Source organism: Lactuca saligna, chromosome 4 (genome assembly GCF_052625555.1).
Source record: "Lactuca saligna cultivar CGN05327 chromosome 4, ASM5262555v1, whole genome shotgun sequence".
Taxonomy (NCBI): Eukaryota; Viridiplantae; Streptophyta; class Magnoliopsida; order Asterales; family Asteraceae; genus Lactuca; species Lactuca saligna.
Window position 1 is genome coordinate 39,545,634 of NC_136420.1, and position 26,907 is coordinate 39,572,540.

General features: G+C 31.2%; 2 protein-coding genes and 1 pseudogene across 2 annotated transcripts; 1 reads left to right on the forward strand and 2 right to left on the reverse strand.

The window, feature by feature from the left end:
- Nucleotides 1-8,537: 8,537 nt before the first annotated feature.
- Nucleotides 8,538-11,526, forward strand: LOC145041658 (cyclic nucleotide-gated ion channel 1-like). Its single transcript, XM_078989799.1, has 7 exons — nt 8,538-9,196; nt 9,287-9,499; nt 9,595-9,887; nt 9,968-10,079; nt 10,170-10,415; nt 10,531-10,922; nt 11,004-11,526. Exons 1-7 carry the CDS (start codon nt 8,840-8,842, stop codon nt 11,332-11,334), a joined length of 1,944 nt encoding a protein of 647 aa, XP_078845925.1. The 5' UTR covers nt 8,538-8,839; the 3' UTR covers nt 11,335-11,526.
- A 1,449-nt stretch (nt 11,527-12,975) lies between these two features.
- LOC145039504 (non-specific lipid-transfer protein-like) lies at nt 12,976-13,377 on the reverse strand. The gene is made up of 2 exons (XM_078987550.1): nt 13,097-13,377; nt 12,976-13,018 (listed from the first exon to the last, which is right to left on the reverse strand). Exons 1-2 carry the CDS (start codon nt 13,375-13,377, stop codon nt 12,976-12,978), a joined length of 324 nt encoding a protein of 107 aa, XP_078843676.1.
- A 10,954-nt stretch (nt 13,378-24,331) lies between these two features.
- On the reverse strand, nt 24,332-26,172 carry LOC145039505 (putative LRR receptor-like serine/threonine-protein kinase At1g53440; annotated as a pseudogene).
- Nucleotides 26,173-26,907: the final 735 nt, after the last annotated feature.

Sequence of the window (26,907 nt, forward strand, 5' to 3'; positions counted from 1 at the left end):
TGAATTAATTTAGAGATTAAAAGGAAGACTAATTAAATTATGGGCTATTATATTTTATATAGTGTGGGCTAATACTCATTTGTTAATGGGATAAGCTAATATGGAAGTCCATGGATGATCCATGGAGCTTTTAACCCATGGATCCTTGGAAAAGGAAAGGTCATGGGTTATTAGGGTTTCACCCTAACCATGCACACTATATAAGCATGCTTATGGAGCATGAAATGGTGCCTAAGTGTAACTAGTGAACTAGTGCGTGTGAGCTTGTGTGTGGCCGAAATATACAAGTGTATACACTCTCTCAAAGTTTTCCAAGAGTTTGTGGTGTTTTGTGATTCCATTTGAGGCATTCACACTATTGGTGCTTGGCCCTCAAACTCCTCAAGAACCAAACTCATCAAAAAGGTATGTAATCTCTTCTAACTCTTTATGTTGAAATGTTCCCCATGCCATGTTAGATAGGTTATAGACCTTGGAAAAATTATTATTTTGCATGTATTTAGACAAACATAGATCCAAGGTTTATTAGGGTTGCATGCACACTTAGGAAGTGTTAGATTGCTCAAAACCCAACAATAGGCGGCAGTCTCTAAGGCATACACCTAGAATGAGATAAGTAGTGAAGCATGACTCATCATGGAACAAACCATGTCTAGAAAGGTTCTATTACATCTCTAAGCCACACCATTCAACTGTGGTGTTCTAGGTGGCGTCAATTGCAAAACGATTCCGCATTCCTTGAGATAGTCGTGGAATTCAAGACTAAGGTACTCTCCACCTCGATAGATCGAAGCATATTGATTTTCCTGCCCAACTGATTCTCCACTTCTTGTTTAAACTCTTTGAACTTTTCAAAGGTTTCATACTTGTGCTTGATTAAGTAGATATACCCATATCTGCTATAATCATTGGTGAAAGTCACATAGAAGCGGCTCGCATCCCTTGTGGTGGATCTAAAGGGCCCACACACATCGGTGTGTATGAGATCCAATAAACTCTCACCCATTTCACAAGTACCAGTGAAGGGTAACTTGGTCATCTTTCCAAGTAAATAAGACTCACACACGACATCATCTCTAAGGTCGAATGACTCCAACACTCCATCCTTTTGGAGTTGGGCTATGTGTTTCTTGTTAACATGTCCAAGACGACAATGCCACAAGCATGATATATCCAAACTAATGGAAGAATCGATACACAACACATCATTTCCTAAGTTATCTACAACCATCACAGTTTTATATATTCCATTACAAGGCAATGCTTCAAAATAGAAAGCACCATTAAGATAGGCATTAATAGAACCCTTTTCATTATCAAATGAATATCTAAAACCTTGTCTATACAAACCATGAAAAGAAATGATGTTTCTTGCCATTTCTGGCGAATAGCAACAATTATTCAAATCTAGTCCTAATCCATTACTAAGCATTAAAGAGTAAAATCTAATCTTGGTGACAGGTGAGGCTCTTTTGTTCCCCATGATCAAGTTTTTCTTCCCATGCTCCACATCCCCGTTTCTTCTTAGGCACTGCAAATCGGAACAAATGTGAAAACCACATCCTGTATCAAGTACCCAAGAATTAGTATGTGATGAATCATTAGATATAATAGTGTAAATATCTATGTAGGACGACTTGATCTTTCCATCCTTGATGTCTTGCAGATATTTCAGGCAGCTTCATTTCCAAGGCCCTATTTCGTGGCAGTGATGACACTCTGCATCCTTGGGGTTGGAGTTGGGTTTAGCAGAACCAACATTGGTTCCACTAGAATAGGTGCCATCATGGGACTTTCCCTTATGGTGGCTCTTTAAAGGAGCCTTCCTCTTCTTACCCTTCCCTTTCCCAATTGCCAAGATTGGGGCAGCAATAGGAGTAGGAGTTTATGCAATGGACTTGTCCTTGAGGTTACTCTCAGCAGTCCTCAACAGACCTTGCAGCTTGCTCAATGTGACCTCCTCTTTATTTATGTGGTAGGTCATGCGAAACTGGTTGAAGTAGGGTGGAAGCGAATGTAGAATGATGTCAATCGCCAGCTCTTCATCGAAGTTAACATTTAACTTCAGCAGGCGGTCAACATACCTCTGCATCTTCTGCAGATGAGCGGTGACAGACTCTCCGTCTCTCATCTTGGTCGTGATCATCGAAGTGATGATAGCATACCTCTCCTGCCTTGCACTTTGGTGACACATTTCCACCAAGTCCCGATGCATTTCGTAGGGATAGAAGTCCTCGTAGGACTTTTGTAGTTTACCAGTCATTATCGCTAGCATGATGCAATGAATTTTCGTGGCATGACGCTCATGGGTATCAAAGGCAGCGATTTCTTCGGGAGTGGCAGTGTTCATGTCCACCTCTTTCAGCTCCTTGTCGAGGACATATTATTTGTCCTTGTAGCGGGTGACCATCCTTATGTTGCGGATCCAATCGTTGAAATTGTTTCCATCGAAGATCACCCTTCCACACAAGTTCATGAGTGAGAACGAGCCGGAGGCGTTTGAACAGGAAGCGTTATTGTTCAAGTTCGACATCTGAAAAGGAAAAGAGATAAAATTTGATTAGATAACCAAATGAAAAATTAGTTCTAGGATCCAACAACATTATATGCAATTTAGAACAGGGATGTCGTAATCTAAACAACAAATAATTTGAAGGTAAGTGAATAACGATTCACTAATTTCCGCCATGCAAAACAAATTTAAATTAAGTTTTAAATGTATTGAAACTCCTAGATCTTTTGAGATTCATTGAACTTTTCAATGACATGTTTAAATATGGATATGCCCTTTAAGTTTGTGACTGAGATGATGAGGATCACAAAGCGGGTGTGAATAACCATGCAAATGTACACGGTGCCCCCAATGTTATAGTCACCTAATCGACGTGTCGGTTAACCACACACGCTCCATCGATCTATGACAAACATTGAGTCACCCTTTTCCACCTTTGCTTAGAGCCCAATTAGTGTGCTGGTTAACCACACACGCTCTACTAACATCTTAGCAAGGGTACAAAGTGTAATTTCATGGAATTGCATCAAATTCACTTTTGCCTAAAGTAACTAAGATTGAGAATTTTATAAAAACATTTAGTTACTTTATAGATTCATTATACTTTTAATGAGGAAAAGGTTTCCCTATCCTACCCATTCGGCTAAAGACCCTCCACCAATCAAGGAAGCGGTGGGTGAGAGTGGACACCCATTAAACGACCATTTTATAGGCCATAACCTTATAACCCCCTTATAGATCGGCTTCGTGAATGAGGCCTACTAACGGTAAGACTAGCATTTAAGTTATAATTATATAATAATTATTCTTATAATATTATAATAGTATAGGGTGAATTTCAAACTTGTAAAATTCTAAGGTTTGGAATTTAATAATTCAAAATTAAACTTTTAATCCAAAAATTAAATTCCAAAACTTGAGGGCAAGCTTTGAAACTTTTTAAAACATTACTTAGATCAAATTCTAAAATTATTAGATAATCATATTATTAATATTTATCACATAATTTGACCTAATCTTTTTCCATACAAGATAATTCAAATCAATTTACAAATGATTAATCTTTATCTTATAAAGCTAATAATTATCTTAAATTGACAATTATTCATTAATTTGATTTGGATATCAATCACCAAAATAAAAAAAAAAATCTAATTTTTAATTTGGAAAAATAATTTATGGTAATTATCCAAAGCAAATCAAGGCAAAAAAAAAATCGTAATTCAGCAAACAGTTGTATTCATGCCGTGTATGGTCACGTCGTGAGTATATTCAAAAACAGAATAACGAATTTGTAGATTTGAACAATAAACTTTGCATCAAATATATTATAATAACAATCTAAGCTCTGATACCATTGATTGGTCATGAGCATAACAACATTCCTATGGTGTTCATGCAAACCCTAATGCTTGGATCTAGTTTTTCTAATGATACATGCATATTGTCCAAGACTTGCAAAACCCTAATCTAGCATACAACAAAACTAATTGAATATCAAATAAACAAGTTAGATGAATACATTGATTGTTGATTGTATATCTTGAAGCTTTGAGAAGCTTAGCACCCTAAATGTTGTACCTCTAATGAATCACAAACATCAAAAGCAATCGGATGAAACAAGAGTGAGAGGGGAGAAGGAAAAAATCGTCTCCAAGACTTCTAGGGTTAGGTGTAGCCAAATTCTCATGCCCAAGGGGTCTTTATAAAGGTATGGAATTAGGGTTTCAGTCATTATCCTTATCTGGTTACTTAGCCACCAAGTAGCCCATAAGATAATTCTAGAATCCCTCATTTTGAAGAATTCTTAAGGCCTTATCCTTAGAATTCGTCCACCCTATCCTTTAGGGTTTTCATGCCCAACCTTGCAACTATCACAAAATTATAATTCAGTCCCCTTAGTTCAATTAACCTCTTTTGACCACAAAATTAATTCTCAATTAATTCTTGACCAATATTAATTAAATAAATATGATGTCTCTTTTAATATATCATTCTTATAATATATTAATAAACAATAATAACCTCTTTCTCTATTATTCATCCAGTCAAGTTGATTTGGTGAAGGCAACCCAAAAGGGTCATGCTCAACCGGGTCAAGTACACACCAATTATAGTTATGGACTTAGACACTAATCCAACAATAGCAACTAACATTATGCATAACAAAATAATGGTCTGACATTGGTGCCTTCGACCCATGGATACAATAAGGAGACTCACTTCACAGATAGACAAAATAATCAATAGGACACTGCTCCAAATATCAGATCTACTGGACACCCATTTAGTGATAAATGACCTACCTCTCCATCTTTCATCATAGGTTCTGACATCCAAATATATTTTCTCTACGGACATCTGCATTTTTCCCATATATGTTTTTCCTTTGTCGAAGATGGGGATCTAAGATGGTCTCTAAATGTGCTTGAAGGTTGTGGTGGTAATGACGATGACTAAAGGTGTTGGTGCAAGTTGAAGGCATCGACTGAAGATGGTGGTGGTACAGGTTGAAAGTTGTAGTGGTAGTGGTCATGATGGTTGAAGGTGAAGGTGCAAACGCAGGTTGAAGGCAACAGTTAAAAGTGGTAGTGGAGCTAACTATGGTGGTTGGTTTGAGAGAGAGAGAGAGAGAGAGAGAGAGAGAGAGAGAAATGGTTGAGTTTTATGGTGTAGGTGAGATCATGTTATTTTTTAATAAATAAAACCTTATTTTAAAATCAAAAAATAAACCTAATAAAAAAATTATGGATAAAACAATAAATATACTTATATTCATTGAATTTCACACATTATATTATTTTCAAACTTATATTCATTGAATTTCACACATTATATCTTGCAAGATTTGAAACGGAAATCCTAAAAAAAACCAGAGTATAAGACTTGATTAAAATATGTTAATATTTAAAAATATATATATGTACCAGCTTAATCCTAAATTCATCTTCTTCTCTATGTTATCTGTATCGTGTTATCTTGCTGAACAAGTCGCCTCCGAATAGGTCATGGTTTTTTGTAAACCATTGTCATCTTCTAAATACTCATCTCAATTAGATCTTGGTTTTATTAATCTTTCATTTGTGTTGTTTGTCTTGCTCAGAGATCAATGGGATTTTGAGGAGTTGGAAACGACTAACACATTACCCCCAAATCTGAAGGTATCAATCCCAATAAGAACTACTCCACAATTACATAGGTAACACCTTCAATTTTAAAATATTTACGTTTATAAATCCTAATTTATTTCCATTAACTGGTTTTGTAATCAAGATATATGAACAATAGATGGAAGGATGTGTTGAATTTTATTAACACTTCCAATTTCACAACCTTTGTCTCGATTTGCAATCGACGCTAGCAAAAGGTTTTTAACCTAATTTGTTTGAACCAGAATCTCATGATTTATCTGATTCTTATAATTGATTTTGCATTAGGCTTATTGGTATGCGAACTCTCCATAGACATTTGGAGGTATCTTCTTAATGCAATAAATTGGGTACTTTTTATGCTAACTTACGTGTTTTAAAGTTATTACTGTACTGTTAGTGATAATGTTTTATGTATTTCACTACAATTTAGAATGTCATTTAAATTTATTAATATCATTTTATATATTATTGTCCACAATTATAAGTAAATATAATTTATATATCATTACACAATATCAACATTTTTAATCACTCTTTTTTTTTTTCTAAACAACTCATCATAAATATCATCAAAACATATTAAATATTGATTACATTATAGAATTAAGTTATAAACTTAAAGACAAATAACATAAATATGTAAAATATTAATTGGCATAATTTTAAATTACCATTTATTTACTAATTGATTATTATTTAATTTTTCAATTAATATTTATTAGAATTATAGGAAATAACAAGCGTATGTAACTTAAGGGTTTTCAAAAATCTACATTTCTAATTAAATACTTACCATTTACTTTGTAATTAAATACTTACGAATCAAAATGTTATTTAAAAATACAATATTAAAATTCATAAGTTTTCTAAATTAAAGAAATATTATTTTATTAAATAATTTATTTTTAAATTCAATTAAAAATCAACACCCGTGATTCCACGGGTAGGGGTGTGCAAAAAAACCGTAAAACCGAGCCGAACCGGTCGATCCGAAACCGAAAAAAACCGAAACATAAAAAAACCGAAACCGAAAAAACCGGATATCAACGGGCTGGTTTTGGTTTTGATACTTAGGTATCCGCGGATAACCGAACCGAACCGCTTGATATATATATATATATATATTCATTTTCATTGAACTTTTAGCCATATCCCAAACAAATATCATGATTGGCTATTCCAATTTTACACTTCTACGTTATGTTTTCTTCTATTTTTATTTTTATATTTATTATACCAATTATATTGTATGTTATTTGACCTTTATTATATTTTTATAATTCTTTGGACTTAGTAATTTTTAGAAAGAAATCATTGGAATGAAGTTTGTAATTTTAATTGTATTTAAATTTTTATATTTAGCGGGTACCCGTGAACCGAACCGCGGTTACCCGCCTTTATACGGTTCGGTTCGGTTCGATTTTTTTGCTAATTCGGTTCGGTTTCGGTTAGTGCACATGAAGTACCCGCCCCGTGATGACGGTTCACAATTTTATTACTATCTGAACCGAATCACCCCGTTAAAACCCCTATCCACGTGTTTTAACCTAATTATATTGTATAAGAGTAAAATAAGCATTTAACTCGAACATAGATTTTGTTTCCTACCATAATTGATTTTCGTATTTATAGTTTTTTTTTCTGTCAAATCATTTTGAGTTAAAACTTTTTGTTATTTATACTTTTAAAATTAAAATATAGGGATTTGATAAGCTACGATTTTGATCATTTACTATATTTTAAAGTTATATTTATAATTTGTTATATAATTTTTTTTATAGTTTTCATTTTTATAAATTCCTTAAAATATACTTTCAAATTTTATTTTCATCCGTTTCGTTTTCTCATAATTTTTTGATGGAAATTTTATTTTAATACTTTTGTAGCCCAATTGATATATATATATATATATATATATATATATATATATATATATATATATATATATATATATATATATATATATATATATATATATATATATATATATATATATATATATATATATATATATATATAGGGTTAGGTTCATTTGAGACCACCTATATTTTGTGAGACCGTGAGACGCATTTTTTTATTTTTTTATTTATTTTTTTTAGTTAATTCATGTTCCGAAAATAAGATTTAAAAAAAGAATTTTTTGATTTTTCCATTTATTTTGCATTTTAAAATTATTTTTAGAATATGTACAGTGTAATATTCTATTTAGAATATTTCACGTATTTTAAAAAAAAAATAGATTTATTTTTATTTTTTTTAGTTAATTCAAGTTTCAAAAATAATATTTAAAAAAAAGAATTTTTAGATTTTTCCATTTATTTTGCATTTTAAAATTATTTTTTAGAATGTGTCAGTGTAATATTCTATTTAGAATATTTCACGTATTTTTCAAAAAAAAAAAACAGAATTTTTTTTATTTATTTTTATTTATTTTTATATTTTTTTTAGTTAATTCAAGTTCCGAAAATAATATTTAAAAAAAAGAATTTTTGGATTTTTCCATTTATTTTGCATTTTAAAATTATTTTTAGATTTGGTTTCACGGTCTCACAAAATTAGAATGGTTTCAAATGAACCTGAACCTCTATATATATATATATATATATATATATATATATATATATATATATATATATATATATATATATATATATATATATATATATATATATATATGGATTTTTAATATTTTTAAATCTCATTCTATATACGAAATTACAAAAGAATTACCTCACAAATTAAAATTATGTTTTGGTTCATTATATAATTTATTTTTATAATTTTCAATTTTATTAATTTCATTAAGATATTTTAAGTGTTATTTTTCCACACATAATTCTTTTGCTAAAAAGTTTATTTTGTTATTCTGTGGTCCATATCAGTCGTTGTGTAATCTTTTGTGGAGAAACAGAGGCGAACCGGCAACTGCACCAGTTTGAAGAAGGTAAGTCAAAATTTGGATTCATTAGAGGAGGACGATGCTTCCGTTTACTTTACAGGAAGCTTCCTACTTAACGCTTCACCACCACAATCTGTCTCTTTCTCAGTTTAATTTATGTCGGCTCCTTTCTTTTGATTCGACATGTTTTTTTTTTTTTTTTTTTTTGTCTATAACTGCTATGTGTTTGTTATATGAGAATATTTGAGGAAAAGTCAGCGTTTCTCGAGAATTTTGATGAAGTTTTTTGATCCAGAAGAGCGATTTATTCTTCAATGGAACAAAACCTTTTTACTATGTTCTGTTATAGCATTGTCGTTGGATCCATTATTTTTCTATATTCCGATAATCGATGGCACAAAAAAATGCCTTGATGTTGACCACAAGTTGGAGATAATTGTATGTGTTCTTCGCTCTTTTGCGGATATGTTATTTGTATTTCACATTATTATCCAATTCCGAACTGCATATGTTCCTCGTTATAATCACATACTTGGAAAGAGAGTATTTATAGACGAACCTCATTATGTGGCAAAACGTTACCTTACATCCTACTTCATCATTGATGTGCTAGCAGCTCTTCCACTTCCACAGGTATGTCTGGATTAAAATCTTTGCCTTAATGAGTTAACTTTGGTCTATGTCTAGTTATATATGAACTTGAATTAAAGATTGTTTGTGCAGTTGGCAATTCTGGTAATTATCCCAAACTTAGATGGCCCTACACCATTTCTGACTGAAAGACTTTTGAAGCTCATTATCTTCTCTCAATATGTCCCTCGAGTTATTCGGATTTCTTTGTTCTATAAAAAGGTGACGAAAATTTCTGGCTTCCTCACTGAAAAAGCATGGGCTGGAGGCGCTTTTAACTTTTTCCTCTATGTGCTAGCTAGCCATGTAAGTACTATTTCATGGATTCCTAACCATATTACAGGAAAAAAATATATGTTCCATAAAATGTATTTGGTAATAAAGATTTGTTTTGCAAACAGGTAGTTGGAGCCCTGTGGTACTTGTTTGCAATAGAAAGTGAAATGAGATGTTGGGATATTGCATGTGAAAGGAATAATTGTTACTCCAAGTATTTATACTGTGGAGAAGGGCGTGTTGGCGATTTTGGGTTTTTGAACGATTCATGCCCTCTTCTTGAGCGAAATGAAATTAAAGGTTCAACAAACTTTGATTTTGGAATATTCCTTGATGCTCTTCAAACTCGTGTGCTGGAAACTAGAGACTTCCCTCAGAAATTCTTGTATTGTTCATGGTGGGGCTTGCAGAGTCTAAGGTTAGTAATCACTTCATCTAAATGAGATAACAAACTTTTTTTTTTTTTTGTAATAAAAATGTTTTTCTTTTGTGATCCAGTTCACTTGGTCAAGGACTTAAAGCAAGCACTTTCTATGGGGAGATTTTATTTGCAGACTTCATTGCCATAATTGGGCTTGTTCTATTCGCTTTGCTTATTGGCAACATGCAGGTTCAATTCGTATATTGTAATCACTAAATTAAATACGTTTCCACATTGTATTTATAATTTATGAGCTAATTAATATAATTGTTGTTACAGAAATACTTGCAGTCTTTCTCAAACCTGACTCTAAGAGTGGAGGAGATGAAGGAAAAAAGGCGAGAAGCAGAGGATCTCATGTCACATATTTCCCTCCCTGAAAATTTAAGGGAGCGAGTTAGAAGACACAAGCATTACAAATGGAAGATAACAAAGGGTGTTGAGTTAGATTCCTTTGTCAAAGACCTTCCTCGGGATTTGAGGAGGGACATAAAACGTCATCTTTGCTTGTCTTCACTCATGAGAGTCAGTCATATTTCATATTTCTTAACTAAAAATATGTATCAGCGTAAAAATTACGTTTTTGGTCCCCGAGTAAAGCTAACCTTTTCAATTTTGGTCCGGGACTGTATCCATCCAGGTACCTATGTTTGAAGCAATGGATGAACATATGATGGATGCCATGTGTGATCGTTTGAAGCCAGTTCTTTACACACAGAATAGTTACATACTCAGAGAGGGAGATCCAGTACCTGAGATGCTCTTCATCACACGTGGGACCCTACAAAGTATTACAACTGATGGTGGAAGGGCTGGCTTCTTCAACTCTGATCACCTCAGGGCTGGTGACTTCTGTGGAGAAGAGCTTCTGACATGGGCTTTGGCTCCTCCAACTCCAACACTCCCTTTCTCAACTAGAACTGTTCAAGCACTTACAGATGTTGAAGCTTTTGCTCTATCAGTTGATGATCTCATGTTTGTGGCTTCCCAATTTAAACGTCTCCACAGCAGACATCTCCAGCATACTTTTAGGTAACAATGTTAATTTATTTCTCCTTTTCAACTTTAATTAATTAATTAATTGCTCTTTTCGGATTTGTGTTTGTTTGTTAGATTCTACTCACAGCAGTGGAGGACATGGGCAGCATGCTACATACAGTCGGCATGGCGTAGACACTGGAGAAGGAAGCTGGAAATGGAGAAAGCATTGGAGGATAGTAGAATGCATGATGCCTTTGTTAAGGAAACCTCCACACTCAGCCTTGGTGCCTCCATTTATGCTGCTAGATTTTCCTCAAATGCCTTGCGCGTGTTGAGGCGCAAGAATCAGACATATAATAATTACACACAATTGTCAAAACCTGTTTGGCAAATAATGCTGCCACCCAAGCCACCACAGCCGGATTTTGAGAATCATGCAACACCAATCGTTACCTTCAGGTAAATGTAACTTTCTCCTTCTCAATGCTTTTTTTTTTTGGAGTATATTATGAAATGTGATTATAGATAGGCGTTTTTAGCATTGTAGTGTAGTGGAGTATGGAAGGAATGAATGTAATCTAGTTTGTAACCATCTTCTCCAATTTTATACAACACATTATTTATGTAAGTACATGTAGAGTGAGTTACTTTGTTATTTCAATTAGCAAATGGAGTGGGAGTTAGTTTGTATCATCTTCATCGCTACACTTGTTTCATTTATAATGGTCTTTACTATTATGGTTTAAGCACTTCAAATGGAGTGGGAGTTAGTTGGTACCAAAAGACTCTAGTAGACCAATATAAGCGGCCCAAAATAATAGGTAAATTATTAACAGAAAATTACAAAAACAGCCTAATCTCTTAATTACTCTGTGAAATATAGCAAAAAAAAATTTAAATTACAAAAATAGTCATCGAAATTGCAAATGGACTCAGTCCATTTGTGATTTTGTGTTCATCTGTGATTTCTCCTTTTTCAAGGGTATAAAAATGTAATTTTTTTTTCTTTCGTTTTTCTAACTTTTTGTTGGAGAACTCTCTCTCTGGAGGCACTATGGATGATTTCATTTTTCAAACTTTTTGTTGGAGAATTCATTTTATTAGAGAGGTTTTAAACAAATTTTCCAAAGAAATAACAACTAAAGTGATAATTTTTTGCAAAACTTTATATATAATAATGTTTTTCGTTGTCAAACCTTATCAATTTCATAGTAAAAAAAATGCAAAATCGCAGGTGAGATGAGAGGCAGTTCATCTGCGATTTTACATATTTATACGGAAAAAATCAGAAAAACTATAAAAAAAAAAAAAACCACATGCAAACGCTTTGCTTTAGCGACTTGTACGTTCGCAGATGGAATGCTATAATCGCAGATGGGCTTAATCCATCTACGATTTTCATGGCTATATATGTAATCTGTTTTTTTTTTCTTCACAAAATTATTAAGAGATTAGGCCATATTTATAATTTTCTCAATTGTTAATATGAGACACGAAAATTTTAGCAAGAAAATCATTCAAAATAGAGTCGCTTTGAATCCACCACTACCAATTAAGACTGATATAAAGTCTTCTCTAGGTAACTAGAGTCATACAACCATCACATATATACTTGGACAAACTACTTCAAGTATATGTATATAAAAAAAGCAATTGTATTATATTCCTAAAAGTAACTTGGATGCTAAACCTACAAAATGAAATCACTTGTTATTAACATCTTAGCCATATTAAACTACCAAAATTTCAAATAAAAGTACGGATTATACCTCTAAAAGTGCCTTAATTGGGATGCTAAAGACAAGTTTATTTCTCCCTTTTTATTGTATGATTTGTTGTCAAACAGCCTTATTCAGAGTAAATCAAATTCTACCCCATTTATTTTATCATGTCGAATAAAACGATCACATCCAAGTACCTTAAAATTTAGGTTGTTACATACTATTGAAAACATCACTCTTGTAAATTTAAATCGTTGAATAATCTTTACAATAACTAGCATTACATCATATGTATATAAAGAAGCAATGGTGTTATTCCAATATACACAAACATTTATTCAAATACAGTCATAATTTACCAAGTACATTGGTTCATGTTATTCCTATAGTCCTTGCTCACGCCACATCAACATGTCAACTTCCACCCTGCAAATAAGACATAAGCTTTAGTATTTACACATCAACAATTAACAATGAACAAGAAAGAGCCAGAATTAAAACTACTTTTTGCAATCGTAGTCCTGATTAATGGGAGGAAACTTCAAACCAACATGGCATTTTTTAGGAAGAAGAGTGATTCGTTTTGGATCATAATTGTTCAATCTTTTCATGACTTGTTTCACACAGTTACAGATAGCCACACGATCATTCTTGGTTTTCCCCATAGCTGTCAAACCCTTGACTGATGAACAACAAGAATTCGTTGGCTCATGACCATTTATGAAACTCAAGCAAGATGTCAATCTGGATGTGACACGTCCACATGATGGAACTGCAAACACCATCGGCTTCCATGAAACCAATAGCAAAGTAATTGCAACAGACCACAGTATGCGAACACCAACACTGTCGATTCTTTGATGGAAAACTGATAAATAATTTGGGTTTTCACTTTTGTTTTATGCAGATATAACTGATATATATATATATATATATATATATATATATATATATATATATATATATATATATATATATATATATATATATATATATATATTGTAACCAATTGGTATTCCACTAGGAAAACCTTCATGCATTTGGTGTGTTTCCATTTTGTCACACTTTTGTACAAGTTTCGTGTTATAAAGGATTTGGTAGTAATTAAGATAAAATCAAAAAGCATTGCAACGATGTAGTTCGAGAAGTTTATATTATCAATAATATAATCGCATAAACTTCAATTTTGGGATGTCCTGTGGCTAAAAGAATTTTTTTTTTTTGAATGGTTTTGATATGCGATGGAATTGAAGTTTATGCGATTATATTGTTGATAATATAATCGCATATCAAAACCATTCAAATTGTACCAATATTAGAACAAACCTAATCGTTGCAATGATAAAATGAGAAGATAAAATGATGAAGCCATCTAACTAGATACTAATATAAATTGTAAAAGAGTTAGATGAAATAATAAACATATTAAAAATAAGGACCTAATGTGGACAGAATTAAACATTATTACCCTTCTTTAAATGGTTATAACAACCATGTTGGTGAAATATGTACAACAAAAGACGTCAGGGACCTATTGTGGACAAAATTAAAACCTTATTACCTTTTTTAAACGGTTATAACAATCATGTTGGTGTAATATGTACAAAAAAAACCTTAAAGACCTATTATGAACAAAATTAAAACCTTATTACCCTCCTAAGTCATTAACCCTTCCTCTTTATATCTAGATAAAAAGATCCATAATGTTGAGCAAGACCACACCCTATGACGTCATATTCTCTCTCTCTCTCTCTCTCTCTCTCTATATATATATATATATATATATATATATCACACACACACACACACATATATATATATATATATATATATATATATATATATATATATATATATATATATATATATATATATATATATATATACACACACCTTAATAAACATTTAGCCTCAAATGCTTAATTTTAAAAGGTACACTCCTTAAAAGAGCATGTACAACAACTTTAAGCATTAAAATTATTTGGTCGCCATTGAAAAAGTCTAAGGACCTCTTATTAAGGAGTAGTTTTGACTGGCTCATTCCCTTACCTCGGCATTTCCCCATATGTAGCAATTTCTGTTCATTCTTCATATAAAATTGAAGACGCCTTCGAATAGAAGTTCCCTTGAGTCACTCATCACATTGATCTGGCATGAGTCTGTTTCCTTAATTATCTCTCTTGTTCTCCTTAGACATAACTTTTTCCATTTGAATTCTCGATGATCTGCAACTTTGTTGTTAAAACACCCACCAAACATCGCAGAATGGACGTAATGCGTCAACTTCTAAAATGTCAACCTAGATCTAATGTAGAGCCATCGAATCGAAGTTTGTTTTTTGTTTCTTCCTTACAAACGATGTTGCTTTCACGAAGATTTTAAGGCAGATCCACTGAAGGCATGTATTTTTTTTTTTTTAAATATTTAGTGATTTTGGGTTTCATTTTGTACTGCTTTTTGAGTTTTGAAGATCAGATATGAGTTTGGGACAATGGAAGGAGAATCGCACGACCAGAAGAGCAACAACATTTACAACCGCCAACCCCCCACACCACCACTACCGATTCTCCCTTTTACGATAGGTGGTTATGTAATGGCTTGAGTAAATGCATTCGACTATGGCTCACAATGGTGTTCTATTTTGTTGAAGGTCTGACTATGGTGGTGGTTCATTCTATCCAAAAACCAAATAGCGTCACTAATCCATTATGAGATTCAAATTTTAATCTTAGATTCCTCATATCTCTGCGTTTCCCTATTTTTAGCTGAAGTTCAACAATTCATGTTTAAAGTTAGGAGAATCATTAAAATTGGAATAAATCAAAACTCGCACTTCACGCATTATTAGGGCTCACCTCCTCCGCCTTCGACTACCATCTATGTCTAGCCACGAAATATCTTTTCCCTACAAATTCTCATTGAGTTCAGTAAGCTAGTTAACACCAGAGTAAGCTTCTTAGTGGTTCATTGCTATCACCATCACGACCTGAGTTCTCTCTGTGTGTGTATCTGTTTTTTTGTATGTATTTACACTGATTTTTTGAAGTCTTTTTGGGAGACGAGTGAAGAAGGCTACCAATGCTAAGGTATGAAATTAGTTTATGTTTTCTTCTACTTCTCTGTGATTTTTTATACATCAGAACTTAGGGCATGTGCCTTTTTCATACTTCAGGTAACTTATGTATATCGTGTCGAGCTTCACTAATGTTTTATCCAAGATTGTATTCTTCTTTTTAATTTTGCCTATCATCCATTGCTGAAATTAACTTTATTTTTTATTAGGTATGTTTTGGTGAGCATTGTTGATGTTAATCATGTTTCTTCATCTTCCTTTTTTTCATACATCAGAAGTTAGAGCTTGCACATATCTGAATCCTCATAGCATTTGGGAATTTTATGAAACGAGGAAATGGATGATGGTTAGCTTTTTATTTCCTTTTCTGTTAGTTTTTTCTTCATATCCTTATACTAATAAAAGAGTAGAACTAATATATTGACAAATAGAGAATAAATATATTGACAAATCGCATCACATTAATGAGGAGATCAAAAAAAAAATTAAATGGAGAATTAATATATTGACAAGTGGCAACACATTAATTAAAAGGTCTAATATGATGACACGTGGCAAAAGAACTACTCTTTTATTAGTATAGGGATTTTAAAATTTAAATTTTATATTAATGTTTTCATTAATTCACAAATAAAAAATGTCTAATATATATTAAAAATTAATTTTATATATTTATTTGAATCAATGATTATAACTTCGCATAATTAAAAAAATATCTCTTAAATTAATAATTTATTTAAAATAACTGATTAATAATTTTGAATTTTTTTTATAAAAGTTGAATTAATTTTATAATCGTGATTCTCAGAGGTTATAAACTAGTTGTATACTATCACATATCTAACCAATCTTTATTGTTCCTTGATTCTTTTTCATCTACTAATTGTATACTAATCAGATATCCAACAAATCTTTATTGTTTCTTGATTCTTTTTCATCTATTTGATGTGAAGCAATTCAAGGAGATTAAAAGTTGCCCCACCATTCTCATGGTTACATGCATTAAAGTCCTTTTTTTTTTAATTTCGACTTTCTACAATTGAAAAAAATTTCAGGTAACTTGCAAATTTTACTGTAGGTAACATTATTAATTCATGTAGTGAGAGTGTAACCATTTAATGTCTCTAATCTTTTGATGAAATTAGATAAAAGAGGTCAAAGATATTGCTGCCAAATGTAGATAATAGGTAAAATTGTTTACTCCAGACTACATTTGAACCGGATCCATATTTCTATAGTTCCCAACCAAACTTTTTTTTATTTTACTTTTGAGGTGAAAATTATAAATCAACCTTCCTTAAGGATTAGAATTTGATGACATTTTACCCTTTTTTTTTACCATGCCCTTCATAGGCATTGCTTAATGGGTAAAAAATGTATTTTTCTAATTTTCCTTCTATCTAAAAACGCCCTTCATTTTGACATCTTAATATTATGGAATGATTTTTCTAAAAACTCTTATGTTTCCAATTGATAATGTTTGCAAAAGAGGTGGATCTTCAACGTGTTTTGACAAAGTGGGGGTAAAATGATCCAAGTTTCCATAAACCCCAAAGGTGTTCCAAATCATATGTTACATCATCCATGATAGCATAATACATACATCTTTGTACAATGTTGCTCATATTTTGAGGGTACATGTGCTTATTTTTTGTTTAATTAAATTTATGATATTTTAGTTCCTATTTTCATTTTTTGACGTTTTTTTTACTTATGTTTTGTTCCTGGACATGATTTTTTTTCTTTTTTTTTTTTCATTTGTTGACAAATATTTAACCAATCTGTTTGAGATCTCTATTAAAACATTGTACTTTCACAACTGTCTTTGTCTCCCACCATCTTTTCACACGTAAACATAAGTTTCTACCATCACATGGTCATTTTTATATCTGCATTTACCTTTTTACCCTTTTTAATCATTTAGCAATCTTAAATGGTATTAATTCTTCAATCTTCACTTTGTTCTTGGGATTTGTTAGGGTTGTTGTCCCAGATATTCAACTTAAACAACATGATATTTCTCCAAGTGACCAAGTTGTTTTAAGTTTGGATTGAGTATCCTTTTTTAAAAACTACTTATGTTACTTTTTTGATCGGTTTTGTCCTATTGCCTTTTAATTTGATTATGATCACCTCATTAGTTAGGTAAATCATTTCTACTTTATATGGTTTGATTGTAATACGCTTAATAGGAATATGTAATATTTTTCTAGATTTTACTCTCGGGTTCAAGAAGGAGAAAAAACGAAGTAGATAACAACTGTTTTTATTTTCAGGTTTAGAAAGGAGAAAATGTTTAGAAAAGAGAACTTAAAGTTCCTAGATTGACGTGTTTTTATGGTAGCAAATTTGTATTCAAAATGACAAAACAAATATCAAATTTGAGTTGATTTTTATGTAATGGTTAGATATAAATGATTTTTTAGGAGTGGAGATATGTAATGCAATATTTAGAATTTTATCAAACATTAACCGGAAGCAAAATCCAAGCTCAACGTCAAAAAATGAATGGGAGCAAGTTGTAGTAAAATTAGGTAAAGGAGTGGGGTCCATATTTTGGTTAGTTGAAGATGATTTGAACAAATACCACATTACCGATTGAAATTTAATGTTTATTTGAGACAACTAAAAAAACAATAGATTACTTTTGATTGAATAATATTGGTAGTGGGTTTTTCTAGCCCTCCTACATAGGTTCATCCGGACAAATAATTTTTAAGAAGTTTTGTATAAATTACAATAAAATGTTACATTAGAACTCACATAGTTTCTATATTTTTTATTTTGACCCAACTTAAAGATTTAATTTTTAGAAAGTTAAATAAACACAAAATGATAGCATTAGTTTTGAAGTAAATTTTTAGCTAAAAGAAGTTATTACTTGAGTTTTAGAAACCAACCACATATTTTTGAAAAATTAGATTATTGCCCGTTAAAAGTAGATAGTTATAACAAACAAACTAATAAAAAAATACGTTGTTATAATCCTTCATTTGTCCCTAGCAACCGACAATGCTTAAATATATTTTTGAAAGTAATTTTCCATGCCATTAAGTAGTTTATAGCCGTGTTTTAAAGTTATTATTATAGATATGTTGTAGTTAACATTTATAGTCTTCTTTTCGTAGAAAATAACAAGAAATTTAATAGAATATATGTTTTAAGTTTAGAGGTTAGTGTCATGCCAAATAAAACATGTCCAAACTTTTTGTGGTTAGGTACATTTTTATCAATATATAAATTTAATAAATTTATTTAATATTACTTTATTTCTAACAGAAAAAATTTAATATTTATATTAAAATATCTTATTCATACTCAAGAAAACTAATTTGAATAAGTGCTAAATCAAATTTCCGATACAAACAAGTACCAATAAAACATATTTGGCCAATATAATGTTCGGATAAAGAAAATGAAAATACAAGCAACAAAGTATTTGTTACAAGTGGGAAACAATTAAGCATATGTTACATTATCAATAGGGATATTATATGCCAATACAAAAGAATAGTGAAGCCTAACGAACAATTCAAAAAGTTTATACATCAAATGAGGTGTATAAAAAAATGTTCCACGATTAATAATGCAAAATCAATCATATGTTCATGTACATTTGTAAAAAATTCCAAATTTTTATTTTTAATTCTTATTGATTTCGTTCCTGCTAGCATGTCTCATACTAATAATTGTTTAGATGTAGTAAATTATTTGCACAAAACAACTAATTGCATTTGGAAACTAATTTTTTAAAGAAATTATTCGCATCCGTCACTTATCACGGGTAACCGGCTAATATATATATATATATATATATATATATATATATATATATATATATATATATATATATATATATATATCCCGAATTTTAGTAAAGGACATACAGAACGCAAAAAAAAAAAAAAAAGTATTTTGACATTCTAAATTTTTAAAGAAAGGAAATGTAACAATATAATAACTTATCCAAAACCATAATCAAACATGCCCTTATGCCTAATATATAATGGATATTTTCTAGGTTAAATGGTGATCGAGTGCACCAGGAGCGGAACACAAACACAATAATTGAGGGGGCCGATATCAAATTTTCAAAACATAATAGTAAGATAAAAACAATTTGTTTAAAATTATGCACTCTAAAAATTAAAACTTATAAAAATATCGTTGTATTGCTGATTAAAGTGGAACTCGTCGATTTTAAGTCTTTTAAAGTTATTTTTAAACTAATCTTTTCGATAAATTGTATTTCAAATAACAAAACCAAAAAAAAAAAAAAAAAAAAAAAAAAAAAAAATCATTGAAACACTCTATCTTAAATTTTATTCTTTAACTTTGTTTAAATTATAAGACTCACACTATAAATAAATAACATATACATATACATATTGATTTAAATAACATATACATAACCCATGCTACATGGATAGATATTTTGTTTTTTGTGTAGCTTTTTATTTCATTTTTACAATACCAAACAATATATCTAATTTATTAGTAAACAATAAATAACTAATAAATAATTTTAATTTATAAATAAGAGTTGTTCTTAGGTCAAAGCCTACTACCTACAACACATTTTACAAAACCTGCAATGTAAGGTCTAAAAATATTTCATATCACACTTTATAGATAATAACTTTGGTGGGAGAATAGAAAGAGAAAAGAGAGTACCCTTCTTAGTCTTCATATGGAGAGAAGAATGGAGAAGGAAACCGAAAGCAGAACACGATGGAAATCAGATGTTTTTAATCTCAGGTTTTTGTTAAACGCCGGCAGAGAGCACTAATCGATGGAAATCGGATGAAGAGCGCTAATCAGCGGGGATTAGTAAAATTTAAGGTTTGGTTATACTCAAAGTTTTGAGTTATGAATTGTATACATATGATTATTTTATATGGTTTTAGTTTCTTAATTTTTTTCCCTAATGAGAGAAGATATCTCTTAAATTTAGCAGTGATTTTCGGATCTCTTTGGGTATATCATGGTTATTTTGTTTACATTTTTTGTTATTTCTTTAATTGAAAAACATGAGCAAAATTAGTAAATTTTTTAACTGTTGGATAACTTTATGAATATATTATACATATTTGGGTATTAGGAAGCTCAAAACCGGGGCGGGAATCGATGGAAATCGGATGAAGAGCGGTAATCGGCGGGGATTAGTAAAATTTAAGGTTTGGTTATACTCAAAGTTTTGAGTTACGAATTGTATACATATGATTATTTTATATGGTTTTAGTTTCTTAATTTTTTTCCCTAATGAGAGAAGATATCTCTTAAATATAGCAGTGATTTTCGGATCTCTTTGGGTATATCATGGTTATTTTGTTTACATTTTTTGTTATTTCTTTAATTGAAAAACATGAGCAAAATTAGTAAATTTTTTAACTGTTGGATAACTTTATGAATATATTATACATATTTGGGTATTAGGAAGCTCAAAACGGGGGGGGGGGGGGGGGGGGGGGGGGGGGGATGGCCTCCCCCAGTCCCTTTTACGGTCCGCCACTATAGTGCATAACTCAACTTCTAAGGGGTGGTGGGTACGTCGGATATCAGATAGTCGTAGTCGTACCTTCTCAATGGTGCTCCACTCTATTTACTTTAACGTCTTCAAGCATTAATATTTGCATTAATTATATTAGTTTTTGATTTTGGACAGCGACTTAATGCTAAAATTGTTGTTCTTATTAGCTCAATTTGATTCTTAGATTGATACATAGAATGCTAGAATCCTCCTTAATAAATGAAAGTTTTTTTGACATATGTCAATCTCTCATGAGTTTTGACACTTATCATTTTGTGGTATTTTTGAAATAAATATTATCCACTTGTTAATTTTTGATTTGTTTCAATTTTTAAAATTAAAATCTTATACTTATATATGTAAATTATTAAATACCATATATATGATATTAAGTTTCAATAAATACATTTCTTCTTTTCTTATTTTAAATTTGTACATTAAAAAATATATTTTGTTTACACTTTAATGTTTAATATTTTTTTAAATCAACTCGTGTAATAAATGGGTTTTACACCTAGTATCGAACAACAACAAAGTAAATGGTTTTTGCAAATGTGGAATACTATTGTTCTTATTTTCGTGCATTGAACTTAATTTGTCAAAATTTGGAAAAACCGTTTTTGCTTTTTCTTCTGTAGGAAATTTCAATTTTTACCCGTTACGGCTAACATAATGCTAGACTTTATTTGTCAAAATTTGTAGTTTTTTCATTCAGTGAACTTAATATGATTACATAATAGTGCATTTTTAAAAGGGGAACCAAAAGAAGTTGTCCAAGCACCACAATTGTTCAGGACTTGAGGTCAGTAACCTTTCATACAAGGTTACAACTTACTATAATGGAAAAGGGTTAAATGCAATATATAACAACATACTTTCAGTTATGTGTTAATTATAGCATCATATTTATATATATTCTTATTACTACCAAATTATACCCATATCATCATGTTTGGCTGTCAAACCAACAAATAAATGGATAAAATATAATAATAAAGCTCAAATCACTGCTACTTCATACACTAAAGATAGTACAGAGTAAGCAGGGTCGATCCACAGAGACACGAGACAAATGCTTATACCTTTTTGCGTAAGGTACAATATGATCATAAAAGAGGGGGATTTAAATGAAATGATTCAAATAAGAGCTAATTTAATGAGTAAGCAATTGATTAAGTGAAATAAGTTCAAGATTTGTAAGTACTCCAACTCTATGCAAGACAAATTAGTAATGTGATTCCATGGATGACAAGATATTTGTTTAATTCTATCTAAGTTGGTACTTGAAAGTGTTAACAAGCTCTAACACTTCCCATTCACCACAATAATTAACCAAAACAAGCTTTTTGATTAATCCTAATCTTACTAACCTAATCTAAAGAAGCTCTTAGAATTAGATTGAAAGGTTGCTGTAAACTTAATGTGAATGTTCCCAACAACAATCAATACTCCTCAAAAGCTCGGGAGTGTAAAAGTGTGTGAAAAGATTTACACTAAATTCATTCAATAGAAATCAAATTAGTGCTTGTTACCTAGTCCAATTTACAAAACAATTACGGATTTTGCAATTAGATAACTTGAATGATATAACCCTAATTCAAATGGCCAATAAGAATCACAATTAGAATCAAACATTCGATTGAGACAAAATCAAATTCACTAGATAGAAAATTGAAAGCAAACATCAAGTCATACGATTGAAATCACAACTAAGAAGTCAAGACATGATATTGGAGAAACTAGGGTTCTAGCCAATCATGGCTAGAACAAGATCACAAATCTAGAAAATGAAATTAAAGTTCTTACAAAATGAAATCAAATATTCCCAAGTGTTAATCAACTTCAAAAACCTCAAGAAAATCGCTTTCTCTGCTCCAAAAGTTGACCCCCTCTTAAAAAAATTGGTCTCCCCCTTTAAGAATGGTGAAAAACTACTTTAAAACCCGCATTTACGTTTACACGGCCCGCGTAAATTAACATTGTCGTTTACGCGCCCGCGTAAACGCAAAAATACACTACGCAGAAATCTATGTTTACACAGGTGTGTAAACGCAAGGCTTCCATTTACACGGCCGTGTAAATGTTTGTAAAGCCAAAATCTTTGTTTCTTTGATATCTTGCTCCTCGGCGCTCCGCAAGTCCCGAAATTTTGTCCGCAACGCTTATTTACCTCCCCCGACAATATCCTACCTCAAAAAGTCCCTAAAATATCACAAAAATGTGTGAATGAAATTGCCTCATGAAAAATCCCGAAAAACATGCAAAATGCATGAGTTTGAACCTAAATGCAATGCAATTTTATGGAGAAAAACTACAAAATGGATGCATGAAATGCACCTAACACATCATATCAATTTTCACCGTTTAATTGAGTAGATTTTTCTGAGAACATCTAAATAAATTAAAATAATAGTGACAATGCTATAATTTGATGGATTTTACAAAATAAAATGTCTTAATAAGAAAACGATTTGATAATACTACTTTGTAATAGAGCAATATGAAAGTAAGATGCTATAATAAACAACTAATGAAAGAACTACATTTAGTTGGTTTGAACTTTGAAGGTATGTCCAGATCATGGAGGAGATTTTTAGGTTTTTCTTTTTGCTATTTAGATGAAGTCGAGTTATAATTTTAATTTTAACTATTATTTTTCTGATTTTGGCATAATAATTCTGGTTATATATTACTATTATCAAATGTAAGTACGTTGCTATTATGTTATTATTTATTATTTTGATACTTATCTATAATCGCATTGGGGGATTATGACCAAAAGAGTGAATGTGTCTTGCCAATGTTGGTATCAACTTCAAGTTTTCTGTTTTATGTCCTCAACAAACCAACTAAATGTTGAAACTAATATTTGCTTGCATTTTTGGGCTACATGCAAACAAATATAAATCATTTTACCAATTGACATAACATCTGGTTTTCTAACATTATAATATATAACAAAGTAATATAATTGCTTATCATTTTGTTCAACAAAAATATTACATGAAATAGCAAATTCATAGAGCATTTTTCAGTACCTTTATTCTGCTTTGAACATTAAGAACTTTAGTATTATAATAGAAACTCCATTACAAAAGGATATAGAAGTAGTAGTGCTTGGTTATCAGAGTACATGTCAAAACGTTTCAGAAATTTGACTATCGGGATAGAGATCATTTGAGTTGGAAGATGTTGGTTTATTTGAAATCTCTGTTTGTTCAGAGTCATGAGACTGCATCTCTTCAAACGTCTTTCCAAGTTCTTGAAACCTTAACTCCTCTTCATACATTATTACATCTACATTTGGATCCTTGATTTTTGTATGACCTTCAAGCATAGTCACTACTTCATACATGGTGGGCCTAAGACCCCGGGACTGATTAGTGCATAATAGAGTAATTTTAAGCATCCCCACTGCTTCTTTTTTATTGAATTCAGAACCCAATCTTGGGTCCACCAAGTCTATCAAACTCCCCTTTTTGTTTCAGGAGAACAACCTTTGAAAGGACATACAAATATATCATAAGACACAATCAACGAGTTGGGGATCAAATTGTAGTTTCAGAGAAATGAGGTTTACTTGATCAAGAAGACAAAAACAATCTTCGTTTGGCTGATATTTCATATTGTTCTTTCCAGCAATGATTTCCAGAGCAAGAACCCCAAAACTGTACACATATGCTTTATAGGTTAAGAAGCCCCATAATGCATATTCTGGTGCCATGTACCCTCTGGAGGACCAAAAGCAAATTGAATGAAAGAGTATTGGAAGTGAAAGACACAGAATATTATCATCATCAAAAGGAACAAGAAGAGTATTTCTCACATAGTTCCAACAACTCTTGTGGTAATATGAGTGTTTTCTTCTTCATCAAGCTTTGCCAAACCAAAATCTGAGATTTTTAGAGTGAGGTCAGCATCCAGGAGTATATTTGTCGCCTTGATGTCCCTATGAACCATTTTGAGCACCGATTCATCGTGCAAGAATGTCAAGCCTTTTGCAATGCCAACACAAATCCTTAGTCTTGTAGGCCAATCAATTTCCAACTCAGCCTTCCCTGAGATTTTATAAAAACATTTTTATCAAAGAACATGTGAATGAAGAGCGAATCTATTTGTATAACTAATGATGCTACAATCTCTATTTCGAGATGTCCAATTTAATTTGTAACATTTCTCTTTTTCGCAAATGTTCAAACCATAGATATCTATGCATGTTTCATTGTCATCATTAATTATAGTTTGTTTACATTGTTGGTTTTGGTTATCATCAAACCGTATTTTAGATTATTACAACCATACACACAAGTTAAGAAGTAGAAGATAAGGAGAATACCAAATAGAGCATGTGGTAGAGAATTATTCTCCATGTACTCGTAAACAAGGACTAGGTGGTTTCGTTCCACACAAGACCCATGTAGCCTTACAACATTAGCGTGTTGTATACCAGCCATCATGCCTATTTCATTCACAAATTCACGGTTTCCTTGGTTTGATTTGGAAGAGAGCTGCTTCACATCAATTGGAGTTCCATCTAACAGTGTACCCTAAAATCAATAAAAAAAAAGGGTATGCCTTAGTTTGATTTTACTTTTATTTCCTCTTTTTATCTTTTTAAACAAATTTGTAGATTACACAATGTGAATTGCTAAAAATTAAACTTAACACCTTTACATTGTTACCTTATAGACTGATCCAAAACCGCCCTCTCCAAGTTTATTTGAATGAGCAAACTTATTGGTGGTGGCCTTGATTTGCCTATATGTAAATACACCTGTCTGTAAATCCTATCCTCTTAGCTCTGCATGGAAACAATATTTTACCAATTAAACAGATGTATTTAAAAAAAACACACAATATATATAGTATGGTTTAATTTTTCCCATCGAGCCTTAATAACTTTTTTCTAAGAGGGGGGGGGGGGGGGGGGATCTGATGGTTGCAAAAGGGACCTGAACTTATGGAACTTTGTGTCATTGATATCATGTAATATGTTGATTTTTATATTTGTTCTTTGAATTTGTATGTGTATTATTTGTGTATGTGTATAACTTTATGCATATATGATATGTATTTGTATGTCTTTTTCTATATGTATTTTTTTTGTGTATGTGTATTTTATGTGCAATGAAAAAAAAGTAGGATACTATAATGTATGTGTATGTGTATTTTTTATGTATGTGTATGACTTTGAGAATTATATATGCAATTTTTGTATTTATATGCTATGAAAAAAACAAAGTAGGATGCTATAATAGAAATGAATTGTATGTATATGTAATAGTTGTATGTATAGAAAATTATGCATGTAGTTTGTGTATTTGTGTTCAATCTGGAAATTATATATGTAGTTTGTGTATTTGTATGCAATGAAAAAAAACACGGTAGCATGTTATAATAGAAAGTGTATTTGTATGTATATGCAATATAATGATATTGATGAAAAAAATAAAGTAGGATGCTATAATGGAAACTATTATTTTTGTATATAATTTGGAAACTACAATTGTATAATGAAAAAAAAAAAACAAACAAAACAAAGTAGGATGCTTTAATAGAAAGTGTATTATTTTTGTATATGAAATATGTGCAACTTTTATTCATATTGTAATTTTGCAGGCTAACTTTTATTCATATTGTGTTTCTATATTTTAATCTTATAATTTTGTAGGCTATATATGGGGTTTAGTTGGGCGATACACTTCTACCTGA

What these genes read in the sequence shown, in the direction of transcription:
- LOC145041658 (XM_078989799.1), top strand. Translation starts at nt 8,840, where the DNA reads ATGAAGTTTTTTGATCCAGAAGAGCGATTTATTCTTCAATGGAACAAA. An exon ending in CAGCTCTTCCACTTCCACAG is followed by an intron (nt 9,197 to 9,286) that starts GTATGTCTGGAT and finishes TTGTTTGTGCAG; the next exon opens with TTGGCAATTCTGGTAATTAT. An exon ending in TCTATGTGCTAGCTAGCCAT is followed by an intron (nt 9,500 to 9,594) that starts GTAAGTACTATT and finishes TTTTGCAAACAG; the next exon opens with GTAGTTGGAGCCCTGTGGTA.
- LOC145039504 (XM_078987550.1), bottom strand. Translation starts at nt 13,377, where the DNA reads ATGGTGTTTGCAGTTCCATCATGTGGACGTGTCACATCCAGATTGACA. An exon ending in CAGGACTACGATTGCAAAAA is followed by an intron (nt 13,019 to 13,096) that starts GTAGTTTTAATT and finishes TCTTATTTGCAG; the next exon opens with GGTGGAAGTTGACATGTTGA.